The sequence below is a fragment of the Penaeus chinensis genome, chromosome 36 (genome assembly GCF_019202785.1).
Source record: "Penaeus chinensis breed Huanghai No. 1 chromosome 36, ASM1920278v2, whole genome shotgun sequence".
Classification (NCBI taxonomy): Eukaryota; Metazoa; Arthropoda; class Malacostraca; order Decapoda; family Penaeidae; genus Penaeus; species Penaeus chinensis.
In genome coordinates, this window is record NC_061854.1 from 14,061,680 (window position 1) to 14,080,636 (window position 18,957).

Genomic DNA, 18,957 nt, shown 5'->3' on the forward strand with positions numbered 1-18,957 from the left:
GATGAAGGCAAAGAAACAATTCGAGAACAAGAGGGTTGTTTGAATTCTATTCCACAACATTTTTCTCTAATATGCAACTGGGAAATGTTTTGGCTTATACTTTAAGAGGACTGTGGTGACCTAAAATAAACAAAAACCTGCAATGGATATTCTGTTCTCGATTGTTCATTTTGTCGATTCTGCTAAAGTATTTGAAGCAGTAACATAGAGTCTGGAGCAAATAGTGTTCCACTAATCTTTGGAAGATGATGGTTGCAACTTCAAATGAAAATTATTAGAATATATATCAAGTTTTATTCAACATTTACAGTGCAACAAAAAAATATCTGGAGCAATAAAGAAATCGGTAAGTATTGACCTAATTTTTTGGAAGTGACAACTTAATATTTCCCCAGATTAACCCAATGCCGTCGGGGAAAATGCTGTGCCCATTTTCTATATTTTTTGTGAAATGTCTGCTCATAGATGGCTCTGCTAGTGCTTAGCCACAAAGGAGTCAATTAGTAGACCTTGTGACCATACGTGATTTGAATTGGCGGGAAAAACGTGTTTTTTACTAGTGCTATGGATATCGATGGTGTTATTTTTATTATAAACATTATAATTATTATAATGTTATTTAATATTAGTAACAGCAAAATAAGATAATGTAAAATATTTCGTAAATCAAAGAAAAGGGTGAACGGGCGAGACGGGCAGTACTCCTAACTGGCTCATTGGTGACTTAGTACAAGTATAGCCATCTATGTGTATAAACAATCAAACAAGTACTAACAGTGGGCAAAGCACGTGTCTACCCGTCGTATCCGTCGGCAAGGGGTTAACAGTACATAATGATCTCATTATTGTACCAATGGCAAAGGAACTTGCAAAGTCTGTAAGTCCATATTCCCCGATCCCTTGCTCGTTGTAGTGGTAATATGACTGGATTCTTGGGACAGGTCAAACGCGGAGAAGGGGGGTGTGGACATTACCCAACCCCACCACTAGCCAAAACCACAAATTAGCAAGTAAAATAGTTTTAGATGCGAAGAATGCCGTTATCAGAGAATTATACATATTGTGTGACGGAACTTCAAACGTATTTACCAATTCTCCCCCCTACCCCTACCCCTGCTTGTTGTTTCTGTAGGAGAGGGGGGGGGGAGGCTTGGGAGGCGGAGACCTAATGTAGGGATCGCCTCTTCCTTGGGCCTAGCCTCCGGGCTAGTACAGTGATAACGTGTCGGCCTTTCATCCGAGGGGTCGACGGTTCGCGGCCCGCCCAGGCGCGAGAAGTTGCATTTGTCGCCTGGAGGTTACTGCTGTGGCTGGGCACCACGGCGGGTAAGTACTAAGCTCAGCCGAGTCAGCACCAGCTGACACACGTTAGCGTGTCGGCATTAATCGACACAGGCCGGGCTCAGACTTATCGTTATCCTTGGGCCACATCCCTCGCCTCTTCTAATTTTGCAGGGTCTATTCTTCTCCCTCTTACCATCTTCCTTCTCTTCCTCATCCCCTTCTGTCCACTTATCAAAGTCGTTAACTCCTATTTACCCTTTTCGCCAGAATACTTTACCATAATGCTGCGTAACCTCTGTCCGATTCATTTGTTTGCTTTGACCAATTTGGAAATCGCAAAAAAATCTATCCATAAATAAATACCAATATTCTCATCTACTGTGAAACGAGTGGGCAGTGCTCGTCGGGCAATGCTGGCGAGTAGATATTTCACGCTTGTTTAGCAGTGTTACCAGATCGGCACCTGTGTTGTTCTCCACACGAGTGACGGACGGACACATAGCACACCGAGTTGTGGTGAGGTAGGTCAAGTAAACGTCGGGCAGGCTTTTAGCCAATTTCCGTGTTGTATTCGACCAACTAGCCAGTCTTTTAATCTGCGGTATCGACATCGAGTCAAGGCCCCATCCACATAGGCGAGCATTGTTCGGTAAACTTCACCTCTAAGCACATATTCTGCCGTGTATAGTACCTGACAGTGACAAACAGGGCACGGGCATGCAAGAAGAAAGTATTGCAGTGCATCGATATAGCAATGTCACGATTGCTGTCGGTACAACTCTATTAAGTTCAGTTAATTTTCAAGGCCAATATTCCCAATTTGATGGTTGATAGCGGAATGCGAGAACAGATAACTCATGCGTACGACCTGCTTATAAGTTCGTGTCCAGCAGTACTATTCCAAATCCACCGCCCTTCCTTGAAAGCCGCCTCTTCCCACAAATGTCATCGAGGCCCATCTACTTCCCTTGACTTTGGACGGGGCCAACGTCTTGAGAAGAACTTTGTGGATCTTGGCCCCGTCCACACGATCAAAATTCCCGGCGGACTTTGCGCCGTACACTCGGTAGTTCTGGTAGTTGAGAGGGTCGTCCATCCAAACCAAATTCTTGAGAAGTACTTTGTATAACTTGGGTCAAACTACCAGGCAGGCTGACTTATCTATTGATCTTCCCGTATATGAGGTTAGATTTATTATTATGAACTTGAAATACACACCAGGCTAGAAATACTGAGAATGTTCGACAGTTGCATAATTTTAAAAGAACTTCAGAGTAAAGTCTAGGAACTTGGTTTCAGAGTAAAATTAACATAAATATGCATATCCACAGATGCGATAAAACTACTGGATGAATAACTGATTCTAGATCCATGTAAAATGCAGCGTAATAAGCGAGTCTTCGCTGATGGCACATAGTTTTAAGGGTTGAATAAGTAGGTTTCTAACGTTGGATACCAACGATTGCTGTTCCTAAGTGTCCAGAAGTGTGTAAATCCAACAGCGACACACCGTACTTTTACTTTGATATTTTTTGCAATTTTAAAATGAGTGATTTGATTTTCAAAAGTGAAAAAGGCATGGAAAGGACTTTTGTCGTATAACCTGACTTGGCCTGACTGACATGACCTGGGGTACAGGGAAGGGAGATATGCCTGATTTAGGCCACATGGGAGCCCCCAAAATAGTTCTTACCGTGTATGTATTGTTTCTAGTTGTGTTGCTAATTTAGACTACATGAGAGTGGAAGCGCTTTGATAAGGACAAGCCTTGTAGAACTAAAGGATTTGAGGATACGGAAGCCAGCATGAAGTCAAACTTTCCCTTTCTGATTTTCCCTCCCCTTTCCTTCTTTCCTTCCAATTTCCAATTTTTGCTCCTCGTTCCGCGTTGTCAATAAAACGAAGGGAAGCACACGAAGAAGCTGCAGGCCTTTCCGCTGTATTCCTCCTTCAAGGCATCAAAGAACAAGAGATACATAGAGGGATATTTACACATGCTAAACTGTCGGGGCATATCGGTGATGTTGGATAACGTAGAACAATTGTGTAAACGTGGTTTGTTGATTAAAGCTGAAAACTAACTGGTAACGGTAGAATACTGAGAAAAATAGTAAACGTTGTTACTCTAGAAATTATAATCACAAGTGGATCTATAATATGATATGTTATGTTGGTAAGGTAAGAGACATTTATTAATAACTAATTAATTTAGTATAAGATTAATATATCACTACGGTCTTTATTACCAATTGAAAAGTATAGTCGGACTTATTCTTCGTCAATAACATCTAGAAAAATAGAATAAGAGGTTTTCGTCGGCAGCTAATATATTTGTTTTTTTGTTTCGAATAAATGCGATTTATCATTCATTTTAGTGAATTAATTGATTTGCCATTTAAGCTTTTATGTTGAGGCCCCGAACCGTAAGTGCCCCATCCCTAGTTCTAAATCTGGTTTTGCGCATTAGGATTACATGTAGGGTCTTCTAATACTTCGGGGTATGAGTGCACCGGAGACTCATTGGCCCAAAAGTGTCTGCGTGAGAAGAGCAGGGATACTGGGCGTGAGAGGAGTGAATAGAAGACGCACAGAAATGGGTTACGAGGTTACGAGCGCATTTTAAGTACTTTTTCTTTCTCCTCTTTTTTTGGATATTCAATGAATGTTTCATTTTCTCTAATTGTTTTTCTATAATTTCTTTTTTTTCTATAATTTCTATTATTTTGTCTGTAATTTCTATGTTTTCTATAATTTATATTTTTTTATAATTTCTATATTTTCTATAATTTATATTTTTTTCTATAAGTTATTTATATTTATTTATTTTCTCCAATTTCCGGTCTTGTAATTTCTACATCGCGTATTTCTTTTCTTCCAACCTCCGATATCTTTACATTGGTTTCCGACGTCTCTATCTCTGTCCACGTGATTTTCCCGATTCAAATATTTCCTATCTTATTGATAGTCTTCTTTTCTCAGACTTTTCAATTTGTCAAATTTCTTCTTTTGATTTACGATTTCTCCTCTTTCCGACTCTTCCTTGTCTTACTATCTTCGCGGCCTTTTTAAATTTCTGACTTTATATCCGGTTTTTTTTTAGTTTTTTTCTCATTATTTCGAATTACGACCTTTTCTTCTGTCCGAAACTTGTCCCAAATTCAAAATTTTCCTCTGATTGCATGTTTTGAATTTCCCCTTTTTCCTGTCTCTTTAGATTTCTATAATTTCCTCCTGTTTTGTCTTTTCTTGCAGTTTGTTCTCCTCTTTCTAATTTCCGATTATTTGTCTCCTTTTGTTCCTTTCTTCCTATTTTCAATTTTACGTTTTTCTGATTTTCTTCCATTTCCTCTTTTTAATTTTCACTTATATTTCTCGTCTTTTCTTTTAGTTTTCGGTTTCCCGTTTTTACCCATTTTCTCTTTCGATTTCCAATTTGCCGTTCTCTTCTTTAATCCCGAATTTCTCTCCCCAGTTTTCATCTCCCGGAAGCTGTTCTGTGGTAACGCCCCCCCCCCCCCCCCCCCCCACGGCCGATCACGTGGGCCAGGAATGACTTTTCAGTAAAAAAAAATCTATTGTTTTTCTTTTGAAGTAAATGGCAGGGACAGAAGAATGAAGTGATGTTAAACAACAAAATGACATAGGAAAGAAGGAGGCAAAACATGAGAAAGAAAACTGAAAACAATGTCAGTTACATCTAAAAAAAAAAAAAAAAAAAAAAAAAAAAGAACGAAGAGATGGCGGAGAAAATAATGTCCAGGAAATACAGACACTAATTTCTGTCCTTTCTTTCCATCTTGTAACAATTTTCCTTTTTCCTCCTCCGCCTACTAAGTTATTTGTGTTCACGATGTCCACATTTTCCTCCTCGCTGCACACTTGCTTTCCATTTAATTCCCCTCCCTGTTTCCGATTTCCAAAATGTTCTTTGGTTTTGCCTTTTCTCTAAATTTTTCTTCTTCAGTGTTCACTTTTTTTCTCCTTCAATCTTGCCTTCTGAATTTAGATCTCATTTTTGTTTTATTTCCCTGATTTTTAATCCTTTTACTATCTTCTTCAGATGTTCAATATTCCCCCTTCTTCCTTTGGTGGGGTGGATGCGGAAAGCCACGCTTGAGCTCAGATCACGTGGCTAGTTAAAAATAGTACCGCATCGTGTCGCTGACCTGTGGGTCACGTGACTGCGCGCACCCCGTGGAACTGGCCTCTCCATAGATTGAAGGATATCCAGACAGATCGAGTCTAACTTACTGTAGGTCCCTATACCTCCCCAAAGGCCACTAAACTGAACTGACTGAATTTCAGCTTTTCTATCTTGACCTCCCGATTTCCAACTTCCCTGATCTTTCCATCTTTTCTTGTGATTTTCGAGTCCTCAATTTTCTTTGGATTTTTATGTTCCGCCTTTTCCTCATATTTCCGTTTTCTAACGACTTCTCTCCTTTCCCGTTATTTCCTCTTCTTTATCTGTTTTTTATTATTATTATTATTTCTTTTACTTAATCAATTTTCTGAATTCTGCTTCGATTTCAGAATTTTCCCGAAATCTGATTTCGGATCATCCGATTTTCGATTTACTCTCCGTTTTCCGTCTCGCCATTTCTTATTTTTTTCTTTTAACTTCTCACATTTCTTCTGTACTTTTTAATTTCCAATATTCTTCCCCTTTTCATCTTATCTGCTTTCCGAGTTTTTCGTTTTTCGATATTTGATTTCAATAAACCTCTTGACTTCCATTTTTTCAAACTTTTTTTCCGCCTCTGTTATTCTGAACTTTTCCTCTGGTTTTCCATCTTTCCTCCCGATCTTAGACTTTCTCGCCTCTTTGTCCCATTTTCTCAAGTCTCTAACTTTTCTCCTTCTCCTTTGCGGTTTTTTTTACTCTTTTCTTCTCATTCTGCTTTCCTGTTCTGTTTTTCCCGATATCCAGTGTCATTCTCATTATTTTCCTTCGCCTTTCTGAATTTGGTCTAATTTTGTAATTTGTTTTATTTCCTCCTGTTTCGGTCTTTTATTTTGACTTCTGATTTCGGCTTATCTGTTGTTGTTTTTTCTGTCTTGCTCCGATTTTTTCTCTATCGGATTTCCAACAATATTCTTTTTCATTTCCTCCGCATTTCATATTTTTCTTGTTTCTCTCTCCTGATTTCCAAAATGTCCGTCCTCTTTTTCCTTCGCGTTTCCGATTCGCAACTTTTCCTTCTATTTCTGATTTTCGTCTTTTCATCTCTCCTTTCAGTTTTCAACTTTCAATCTCTGAATGTATTTTTTCCAATTTTCTGTTTTCCTTCCTTATCTTAATCTGCAGGATTTGTTCCTATTTATAACATTTCTTCAGATTTATGATTTCCTATTTTCTATTTCCAGTTTCCGATATTTTTCTCCTCTTTCTGTATTTTCTTCCAACTTTCAAGGTCACTTTTTCATATTGCAGACATTTCTTTCTCTTTCCGTTTTTTTCCCGATTTCCGTTCCTAAGTAAATAGAAACTTCTACTCTGTTCTGTTCCAGTTGCATATATAACTTGTGTACCTTAAACAAAAATAAAAATAAAGACAACAGCATTGAATCGAATGACAATTTTTCATTCTTCCTCCAATTTCCGGCTTTGCATTTTCTCTCCGTCTTTCGTCTCAGATCAGATATCTGTTTATCTTTCCGATATCCGATTTTTCCTTCCACTTCTTTCATGACTCGAATGTGTTGTAGGTATTCCCCTATCCTTACTGGAAGGCCAGTGTCTCACTTAACAGAGGACTGATCATGAATTCTGAAATAATTCCATGTACTTTAGGAGTGGTTCACAATTTTCACATTTTCACAAGCATACAAAACACTCTTTTCGGGGACCCCCAACCCCCTCAATGGTTAATGGTTAATGGTTAAAAGCAAAATAAATGTGCTAGACATCTAAGGTCATGTAGCATCAATGATAGTGAAGGTTGATTGAGTTAGTGATTAGTTGTCAAAGTTGGGCAAAGGAATTGACGAGTAAATGGGTTAAGGTTGGGTAAGGTAATGTATAGGGGTTAGATCAAGTGAAGGATGTATATGCATTTGAGGAATGAAAACAGGTTGTCAAAGCAGAAAGTATGAGAAGTTGTGGGAGGGATCACGAAAATCGGTCCCATTTGGCTGGGCTAAATAGATTATTTAAGAATTTTGTAGAGATGGGGGTAGTAGAAGGACGGGGGCATGTGGAAGAGGGAGTAGTGTTGAGGGAGGTAGTGTTATGGGGAGGTGGACAATAAGGTTGTAAGGTAGTATAAGGGAGGATGGGGTAGTTGATGAAGAAAGTTGTGGGGGTATAGTTGTTGAAGTTGAGCATGTTGGGAGTAGAAATGTCCTGGGGGTTGGTTGGTGATTAGGGTTGATACTGTACTAGTCGGCATTGAGGAGGGGGTATTAGTTGTAGTGTTCAGAGCCGTGGTCAAAGGAGAGCCTGGGGTCAGGGAATCGGGCGAGTTTGAATTGGTGGAGCTATTTGATGAAGAGGCAAGCCTCATTGCCTTTAATAATGGTATGGTTAATAGTTAAAAGAAAAATAAATGTGCTATCTAATAATGGTATAAAATTTTCATTGTTGGCCATGGTAAGCCTGGAGTATGTTGGGGAGAGAAACGGTCCACTCCTCAGGGTCCCTCGAGGGGTAAGGGCTAGACAACTGAAGCAGGGGAATACCGTGCCCATGGCTCCCTCAGGCCGTTCAGGACTGGCACAAAGTCAGCCTTTCATCCTTTCAGCACGGCTCTCACACCTTAGGAAGTGGATAGTAGAAGGGGTTGGTGAAGGGACAGAAACGAAAAAGTAGGGAAAAAAAAAGACCATGCAAAATTTGTTGAGTCGAAGGCTGAGTCCCAAGGTTGAGGAGTTCCCCAGCATTGGGTCCCAGTCTCCGCCTCCTAAGCCCCCCCACGGCAACAACGGGCAAGGGATTGGGGGGGAGTGTTATGGGGAGGAGGGCAATAAGGTTGTAAGGTAGTAATCAGGGGAGATGGGGTGGTCGATGAAGAAGGTTGTGGGAGTAAAGGTGTTGAAGTTGAGCATGTTGGGAGAGTAGAAATGTCTCCTGGGGGTTGGTTGGTGATTAGGGTTGATACTGTACTAGTATGCATTGATGAGGGGGTAGTTGTTGCAGTGTTCGGAGCCATGGTCAAAGGAGAGCCGGGATTGGGGCTATTTGATAAAAGGGGCAAGTCTCATTGCCCCCTAAGAGTGGGGTTACGTCTTTATTATTGGCCATGATAAGCCTGGAGTATGTTGGGGAAAAAAATAGTCCACCCCTCAGGGTCCCCTTGAGGGGTAAGGGCCAGGTATGGCAGGGGAATACCGTGCCCATGGTTCCCTCAGGCCGTTCAGGACTGACATAAAGTCAGCCTTTCATCCTTTCAGCACGGCCCTCACCTTAAGAGGTGGATAGTAGAAGGGATTGGTGAAGAAACTGAAACGAAAAGTATGAGTGGGAAAAAAGACCATGCAAAATTAGTTGAGTCGATGGCTGAGTCCCAAGGTTGAGGAGTTCCCCATCATTGGGTCTCAGTCTTCGTCTCCTAAGCCCCACCACGACAACAACGGGCAAAGGATTGGGGGGGCAGTGGTTTGAAAGGGAGGTATAGTGTATGGAGTTTTTGGTGGACGAGTATAGAGGAGATAGAGAGTAAAGGGAAAATGTAAAATTATAATATGGAATTGGTACTGTAGGCTGTGAGAACGACAAGCCTCGAATGTTCATCTGTAGAAGAGCCATTGTGAAGCAATCAACGGATGATAAGAGTAGAGATTTGTGTCTGAGAAGTAGGAGGATTGAAGTAGAGGATCAGGAGAAGGAGATGGTGTAACAGGAGGAGGTGGAATCCGGGGAGGGACATGGTGACAAAAGGGATTCACGTGGATATCCATGAGGGAGTGGAAGGGATAGTGAGGAAGGAGTGGATTTGGTGTGGGTGGAGGGGAGGATGGGGTATGTTGGGAATATGGGGAGAATGATGGATGCCGGCAGTCACTATGAATGTAGACGGAATGGAGGAGCATTCTCTTGGATCATGTTAAGGAAGTTTCGGATGTCCTCAAGGAATTCTGTAAGGGAGCTGGGTGAGGAGGTTTGGCACGAAAGATTCTTTATGAGATGGTGATGAGGAGATAATCATCTGAGGAGATGTGGTGTGGGAAGGGATATGGTAGAAGATGGGGTGGAACGTTTGGATTGTCTGGTGCGATAGGTAAGACGAGTTGGGACAGACATAGGGGGAGTAGTGGATATTGGAGTATCTGGATTAGAATGGAAAAGGGGAAGTAGGCAGGGCAGCCCTTATAAAATACTTTATGGAAGCACATACGTGATTGTACAGGACAGGTTGAGCACAGAGAGAGCACAGGACTGTGGAGTGACAGTGCTTTGCTGGGTGGCCAAAATGCCAACATTTCTGACATTGACAGAGTGAAGAATGATATGGTCTGACACATCAAGATTGGGAGTCTAGAGAAACAACTCTTTATGACACTAGTCACAGGACTAAGTCATGACCTCTTTATTCGTAGATGGTTAATGTGCTAGACATCTAAGGTCATGTAGCACTATAGGAAGGTACAGTAAAGGAGTTGATGAGTGTTTGGGTTAAGGTAAGGGGAATTAGATCAAGTGAAGGATATGTATGCATTTGAGGAAGGAGAACAGGTTGTCAAAGCAAAGAGTGAGAGATTCTGTAAGGATGTCTGATAGATCGGTGAAGGGAGGATAGGTGGGGGGAAAACAGAGGTACAGGCTGCATCAAAGCATGGACAGGACAACAGAATGAGTGAAACTGAGAGGGACATTACGTAAGGAACATAAGGGCAGATCAGAACATGACATCAGATAGGAGTGTGTTAGACAGGTGTGGCTGATATGTAAGCAGGTGAGAGCCGTCTCACAACATTTGTTCTGATGGAATGGAGCTGACTAGGAGGAGATTAATAGTTTTACAGTAATTTACTGCAGAGACCAGAAAAATTGCCATTGGGTATACAGGAAGATCTTAAAGTGGGGGGTAATAATCTGTGTCTACTGTGAACAAACACCTTTATTTCTAATTTTTACAAATAATAGTAAGCTATATTTACACAAAGAATGAAGCTGTAGAGTAACAGGAATTTCATGAAGAAAGGCAATGAAGTCACTGGTAACAAGAAAAAGTTTTAAGAGATGAAGCTAAAAAGTATCATTCATAGCAGCAGATTTCAGACTTCACAGACAACCTTGCACTTCTGCTATCAGCTTTCTTATGCATTTTCCGTGACCACTTTTCATATGAGGGCACTAGCTTCTTGCTGCACATAGCACACATTACCTAACTAAGCATTGAAATGTATCGGTCACTTTGTGTCGTCCATTGAAATGGAACAAATATTTACAGTTCTGAACAAAATAAACCCTATTTTACACTGATCATAATTAAAAACAGACTTGTACATAGTTTTGCATCATCATATATAACCCATAACTGAACAGATATACAATAACACAGTATAAATAATGGCACATAAACACACAACATGCACTCTCATTCAGTCAAAATGTTTGTTCCCTTCTAAATCCTATACGAGTATTATTAAAATGACTTATTCTACAATAAATTAAAAAGAAGAAAAAACTAAAAATCAAATACTAACGGGCCTGATTAATCACAAAGGAAATGTCAAACTGTACTGGCACATTCATCACACACAACTAACAGAGAAAAAATATCTGGTATCTCCTATATTATGAATAACAATGACAGCTGAAAATAGACATCCAGGTATTATCAACAAGATAAATAATTCACCCTATCCTAAATCATAAAGGGAATATAGGTGCTATTATCATTCTGCATGGAATGGATTTGCAGTCACTTCTCAGATCTGTGTTTCCTTCCTACTAAGTGTGGTAAACATCAAGTATTCCTTAGAATTCCTTATCTTGGAATTCATCACAGTGACTGAATTTTCTATAAGTGAACTGCCTCTACACAAGTTAGCATTTGGAATATTTGTGCTCTTGGAAAAAGAATTTTGGCATTATAATTTCTTCATCCCATGTATGGTTCTCAAAATGTAAACTAAATGGCCAAAACTTTCATATAGGAAGGTTTTTCTTTTCTGCTGAAATATATAACAATTTACATTTAAAATACCATAGCTGACTCAAGTTAATTTTCTTTCATAAATTAAAGATACTATATTGACACAGCAAAGGGCACATGCTTACCAACAACATACCCGTCTACTAAATATAAATGAAGTACTATAATCATTGCAATACGGTGTTACATGAAAACACTGGAACACCTGATCATTGGGTTTCTTACCAACTAAACTGAAACATGTTCTCATTTCTTGGGTAAATTTATTCTAGTTTCTTAAGTAAATTTGTGAACAACTGGCAACCCAAGGTAAGACAAAAAAAAAAAAAAAAAAAAAAAAAAAAATTGTCTTAAATTTATGTTAGTGATTGAGAGAGAGAAAAAAAAAAAAAAAAAAATACAAATTACCTATCTATATACATACATAGGGAAAGTATCTACATAAGATCTGCAGCCTTACTATCAATAATTGCATTTCTGGACATACTGGGCAGAGTTTACAACTTGAGTGGACACTGGGTATACTAAACATTAACAAAACAAAGAAATTGCAGTTAACCTGTTGCTAATGTATGTATTCCAGTCTATTTAAAGTTGGGTGGATTGTGTCATGCAAATCAATATATCCTATAATAATCACAAAAATAAGAGTAATGTAAATTATGTTGTCTGTTACCTTCTAAATACAGCCATATTGTTGACTAGATATATTTTATCTTTCCAGTGGTCTACAGGCTATCATGTGGGAGGGTTGTGGGAGGGTCATGGGAATGTCTGCCTTTTTGGTTTGTCTTAAAACTAGCACTTACGCTTGCACACGTGCTCTTGCACATTCCCAGAATATTTCAGCAATGGAGAGAGAGTAAGTACCTAGATTTGCCGATATCTTCACATTAAACTGTCAGGAATAGCATAAGGCAGCACAAGGGATATACTGTAGTATCAAATATTCTGTTATGTAAAATAATATAGAACTCCTTGAGAATTCTCTTATTTATCAAATATCCAAAAATCAAAGATCTGGTACCAGACTAAGATCTCCTTTTTCATATATTTATATACATATAAATCTTTTACAATATCAACATGAAAATCAATAAATAAATCATCCCACACCCACAATGTGTGCAGTATTGGTTACATACTGATAACATAGTGTGCCCTAAACTTAGAAAAAAAATTAAAGAAAAAGAAAAAAAAAAAAAGAAAAGAAAAATATGAATTCACAGTTACACAATGTAAAGACACCTTTGAGAGTACCGCTGCTTCCTGTCATGAAAACAATATCAAATGACAACATATGAATTCACTGATTTTGTCCAACTTGTTGCTGAAGTCTTCATTACCACATATGGGTCTCACGGATCTCCCCAATAATGACATTGGCATTTTGAAGAGCCTAAAAGGGGAAGAGAAGAAAAATAATTAAGTAAAATGTAAATGGGAGGACCTCAGAATTTCCATACATCTTTCCTAATTCTTATTTTATACATATATGACATATATATATATATATATATATATATATATATATATATATATATATATAGATATATTATATAAAGTCAGTGTTATTCCTTTACAAAACAGATATTTTCTTTATACAGATTGCTAAGCTCCTATCAGGTTTGAATGAATGTCCATCCCATCTCATTAGTGCTCAGCATCTTTGCAAATGTCTCACCTTCAGCATTTCTGCAGCTTCCTTCCTGCGTTGAGCTATCTCTGGGGATTCTGACAGGAAGGTGTCAATCTCTTCTGTGCGATACAAATGCTTCACAAGCTCGGACTGGAGATTGTCTTTGACATGGTTGACCAAGAAGTGCATGATGGCCTTGGGGATTTTATCCTGGATGCTCTTTCGTACAATGTAGAAGTATGTCTTGATTAGGCGTTCTGTGTGTAGAGCAGAGTTGTGAGACAAAAATTCAAATATGTGTAGATATTTTTTCTTGCTGAAGACACATAGATCCTATATAAATATAATTAGACTGTTATAAACATAAAATATCACTACCCTTAGCCTGTCCCAAGAATAAGGAAAGAAAGACCAGACAAAATCATTTACTGTAGGCTGCTCAACCTAAACACCATCTACCACTACTCACCAATGACCTCACAGTCTTTTGATTCCCTCTCGGTGAGCTTGCGTGTCTGCTGCATAGGGACCTCTGGGAGTAAGTTGACTGGCTTCTGTGGAGACAGGATGCCGCCCTCAGGGGGTGTTGGTAGCTTTCCAACCTGTCAATGCACACCACACCCACACAGGGGGAAGACTAGTAAGCACAAGCAGCTACAGTGCGCTAAGCGAGGAGGACTTGCAGAATGTGTAAGAGAGCAAGGAGGTACATACACCTAGGTGCAGTGCCGGTACAGAAGTCCTAAAGCACAGGAATTTGCTTGAAAAGTCAGTACTTGTAATCCCATTTCATAAAGGCAGGCTTATGATCATTTCTAAACACACAGACAATTTCCAATGAGAAATTGTCTGTGCCTTAAAATTTGGGTCACTTCAAAAACCTCAATGGAATAGCAAACACCTGCAATGTATGCCTTCTTTTGATCACAAGTTTGCAAGTCTATGAAGAGGGAGAAAGAAATAAAGGGGAAAACAAGAGGTTCTGAAAGATAGAGAGAAATAGACAAAATTAAAAAGAAGAGGCAAAATTAGAAAAGGAAAGAAAATGAAAGAGAGACAGAGATAAGCCAAGTAGCAAGAGGCAACAGATATCAAAGAAATCCTAACTAAGAAACAATCTAAAAGCAGCAGAGGTATCCTAAACTCTGCCCTCTGGACATCTAGTGTCAAAGGTCTGTTTTAAGGAAGCAAGTTAATAGTAATGCTAAGAATTCCATGTTATCTCTAGGATTAAAGAAGTTATATGGGTATCACAGAGTTACAAGGAATTGATAAACAAGTTATCATATTCGAGACAGAAACACAAAAGACTCACAGATATAAGGAGGAGGTTTGTAAAAGTACATCAAAAGTGTACACAATTACATCAACTTTACAAGTAGGTATTAATTTCAGTTTTGCATTCATACATTATTGGAATCTCCTGAAACACACTAACTCTTCTGATACACAATTCATATTGCTGAACAAAAAACTTATGATTAACACAATGTAACAATTCAATTTAGACTGAACTCCCTCATCCTGTAGAGAACTTGGTTTCACTCTTGATTTTATACAGTACTGTATATTTGACATTAATTTCTCAAAGAATCAATTATAACTATATAGCTCTTATATACTGTTTTCAAACAGCTAGATAAGATTCATAATTGGTACAGAAAAAAAAGACATTATAATAAGAAAATTAAATATACATTTCTTTGTGACTGTATCTGATCTGCAAGCAATGTTACACTAGGTGCTAAATACTGGGAGGTAGGTCAGCTGAAGCAAAAAATGTAAGATGAAATGCAATACTGAGTGCAGAACAGTATTGATTTCATTCTCTTTCACAAAGGGGAAGAAAAATATATATTATAAGCAGTAAATCTAGTGAAACTATAATCTTTCCTAGGCATCCATAAGGCTATCTGTATTGATAATTGTGTTTATAATCTTAAAAGGCATTTCTGGTGATCTGTAGCTGCATTTTTTCAACCACTGATATTGATAATGAAGAAAAAAGCATATTCACATGCAATTTCTGTTGCTAATTTGCAATCTAGACACTGGTGACTCATGAGTTGGTGTAGGATGCAATGACTGGGAATGTAATAAACTTTACCTCATATCCTAGTGATCAGAATACAAAAGACAGTCTTCCCTGGTTACAGTTTTAAAAAAGGGATGACTCTATGGAAACCAGAGTGCAAAAACCATGAACATGTTAACCACTCAAAAACATTTGATTAAGTCTGCATTACTCTATTGCAAGCAATGAGAACAGGTGATTTCTAAACATAATTAATAAATACAGTGCTATATCACATTACAATAATTTGCACATCACTGAAGTGCCTCTATCAATAAACAGCGAAGATGTACATTTTAAGCAAAGTGTAGGAACACTCAGCATAAAATTGGAACACATCATCTTAAAAAAGCACCTGTGAAATACTGAAAACTCATAATAGTTAAACATCATTTGAGGATCACATTACTGCCCACATAAATAACACAGTTTATAATGACAAAACCTATCCAGAGATGAATCATGAATTTTCTAAAATGAATGGGGCTCATCTACACCCAAAAACCAAGGAAACCTCCGCTGCAATCCCCTGGAAATTCATGCGAGAAAACACAAAAAACATTTCTTTAATCATACTCTAACCCAAACAACATAATATTCACAACAGACACTAAGCTGCAGCCTCTCCTGTTATATATAAACAATTGCCTATTGTCTATCTCATATAGATGTTACTGAACCTGATATTTTACTACTCCTTTTACTGAGTACATACTCTATTTTGCTACCAGAAAGAAATTATAATAGCAGAAGAATGAATCACACAAACGTAAACAAGTCAAAAGTGCATTAAAATACCAATGTGTGTGCAATATGGAAGACTGACAGCATCTTTACAAAGGCCTGGAGGTTGCTGAGTGAAAGCTCCCCCTTACAAGATGTCAGAATATCTGTTGTTCTTCCAAAAATTGTTAGGTGTTGTCAGGAATCCTATGTTGAAAAATTGGAGAAACTTGGAAAAAAAAAGACAAGGAGAAGAAGGAGAAAAAAAAAGAAAAAAAAAAAGAATAGATGAAAAAGAAGTTTATGATGATGAATTAGATGAAAGCAATGAAAAAAAAAAAAGAAGAGAAAAATGAGGAACAAGAAAAAGAGAGAAGATGAGGAAAATGAAGAGGAAGACCCAGAGACCTCCAGGCATAATGCCAAGAAAAACAAGGGAAGTTATGAGTCAAACACCATCAGTCAATAAATGCTTAATTCCAAGTGACAATCCTCCAAAATAATCACATCCAGCAACACCTGAGAGAGAGAGACAGAGATAGACAGAGAGATAGGATGGGAACATGCATAACTAAACCTCAGGGGGGAAAAAAACCAACCTCTACTCCTTGGTCAGGATTAATGATGGTGTCAAAGGCCGAGAGAGCTAATTGCTAAAGCCCACAATCACACGCACACAAGGGGATCAAATGGTAGGAATTGTATTAATAAGTTTTACATAAAAAATACTGGTTACTGAAATTTAAAAATAATAATAACGGTGAATTCTGCAACAATCACAGGATCTGCAGTATTCCCATAGAGTTATGAATGAATGGTACACATGCTTAGTTTTCTTTTAAGTGTGGAAGACTTATGAAAAAAAAAAAAAAAAAAAAAATGAAAGTAAAATCTCTTCTTTATAAGGGATCATAATATATACTGTATAAATCTCTCATTTCCTTTCAAAAACATGCAAACAGCATTCAGCTCAAGTTAGTTCCTAGAACTAAATTAATCTTCATCATCTTTAGAGAAACTACATGACTAGCCTTTAACTCTAAAAAAAATTAACAAAGAACCACAATACTGATGATGACAATAACCATGATGATGACTATGATAATAATGATATGATAATCATGACTTTGGCATGATAATGATGGTATAGGTAACAATAATGATCATAAGTGTCAAAAAGTAAAACAAATTACTCTCTATAGAAAAATACAGATTAGGTAAGAATGAAATTCCAAAAAAATAAAATAAAAATCAAGCAAATCACATCTAAAATTTGTCTCTGTCTAAAATTTGTATATGAACACTTCCAAAAATGTGCAGAAAAAATGAACAGACTGATCTAAATTTACTTAAAAAATGAGGAGGATATCTACTTCAGAGGACCCCCATTATTTGTCAATATCAGAAAAATATGAATACTGATTCAACAAATAAAGATGCACAATATCCCATAGGCATACATTATAAAAGGGTGTAACATGGACCATTCAGTGGTCTGCTTAAACATGTAGCTTATATATATATCCTTAAAATATATTACTATCTAAGAAAAGTTCATACAAAAGAGAAATGCAAACATTGGATACTGTAAGAATGGTGTGATTATTGCTCACACTACAGGAATTCAGAGGGGAGTCCACAAGTGTAAAGTCACAGGAAGGAGGGCCAGGCTTTATACAGGTGGATGAGATGGAATCATCACCTTTTACATTGGCCATGTCATCTAAATTATCAACCAGGTTTCTTGCAAAGGAATCAGAAGTGGTTGAGATGGATCGTTGTGCATTCCATGTTCAATATGATGCTGTTTTATCATCAAATATCAGTTGCCCGTTCACCACTTTTATTCCTTTTTATCATATCCATCTTCTTTTTTAGCATAAACACAATCTGTTGACACTTAGCTTAGGGTGGATTTGCATCAGCTATTATTGATTAATGCGTCAGGGAGGTAATTCAGCATTGATACTCATTAGCACCTAAGACAGATAAAGCAGTGGCATCAGCCTGCTTTGGAGACTGGGAAGAAGGCATATAATGTTCACGTATACTGTAGTTCGGATTCATGTATACACATTCTGGAAATCATATTCTTATTTTGTCTTCTCTTATTTCACATTGTTGCATCCATGATTTTTTGTTTCTTATTAGTCCTTCTATTATTTGCAGACATTTTATGTGCATATACATTTGGGACCCCAATAACAAGAGTGAAATGCAGTTAACAAAACGTCAGTGAGGACAAGTGAATTGATGTGAAATGAGACAAGAAATGGGGATCCCCTGTATCATTATCCTTATTCATACTCAACTATCAATTTTATCAAGGCCAGACATTGAAGATCACACATGTACCAAATAAATTTCATTCTTGATTTTAGTGGTATCTGCAGAGCCAGAGGGATGTGCTCTCCTTGTGATTATATCAGTCACTGTGTATGTGAAATAAAGTGAGCTCCTGTGAAAGCAGGTTAGAGTGACAGTGTGTATAAGTGAGATATGTAAAAGTGACTGCATACAAGTGTGTAAAATAAATATGGACAGGAACAAAATGAGGTAAATAAGTAAACAAAGACATGAAATGTTTACACAGAGACAGATGTGAAGAAAGCATGAAAGTTTGAGCCATTGTGTGAAACTGTGACTGGTTCTCGATGCATGATTGGTTCTTGCATGTTATATCTACATTTTGAACATGAAATGGAGTGAATTTGGAAATAAACATGTTGTGGATTTGGGACTGATTGAACTAATGATAATGAATTGGTAAAAAAAATTAAAAATATATAACTATACATCAGGTATGTAGTGTAATTCAAACCTGGAAATATGTTATTTTGTAACACAGTAACTTTGATTACTCAAAGATATATATATGCATATATATTTTTTGAAATATGCTATTTTGTAACAATGGCTGTGTTTTCAGTTAACTTATAATTACTCAAAGATAATTTTTTTTTTTTTTGGCAAATAATAATTATTCTTAAATTACTACCAGGATCTCTCTCAGTGGAATACAGTTACCATAATAGTATTCAGTATTATCATACTGATATTTCAATTACAGTTTGTAATACATATACATTTTTTCTTTACTCTTCATATTTTATCCCTACTCTAAATATTAATACTTT

General features: G+C 37.6%; 1 protein-coding gene across 9 annotated transcripts in view; it reads right to left on the minus strand.

The window, feature by feature from the left end:
- Positions 1 to 10,328: 10,328 nt before the first annotated feature.
- The window catches only part of LOC125045140 (dynamin-1-like protein), a 44,370-nt gene continuing 35,741 nt past the window's right edge, over positions 10,329 to 18,957 (minus strand). For 6 of the 9 annotated variants that reach the window (XM_047642261.1, XM_047642257.1, XM_047642265.1 and 3 more), the window contains 4 exons: positions 16,420 to 16,473; positions 13,493 to 13,625; positions 13,069 to 13,280; positions 10,329 to 12,783 (listed from right to left, as the gene is read on the minus strand). In XM_047642261.1, the coding sequence (XP_047498217.1) occupies positions 12,727 to 12,783; positions 13,069 to 13,280; positions 13,493 to 13,625; positions 16,420 to 16,473 (456 nt within the window). In that variant the 3' untranslated portion in view covers positions 10,329 to 12,726. The remainder of the gene's footprint in view (positions 12,784 to 13,068; positions 13,281 to 13,492; positions 13,626 to 16,419; positions 16,474 to 18,957) is intronic. The other 3 variants (XM_047642259.1, XM_047642262.1, XM_047642260.1) reach the window with 3 other exon arrangements.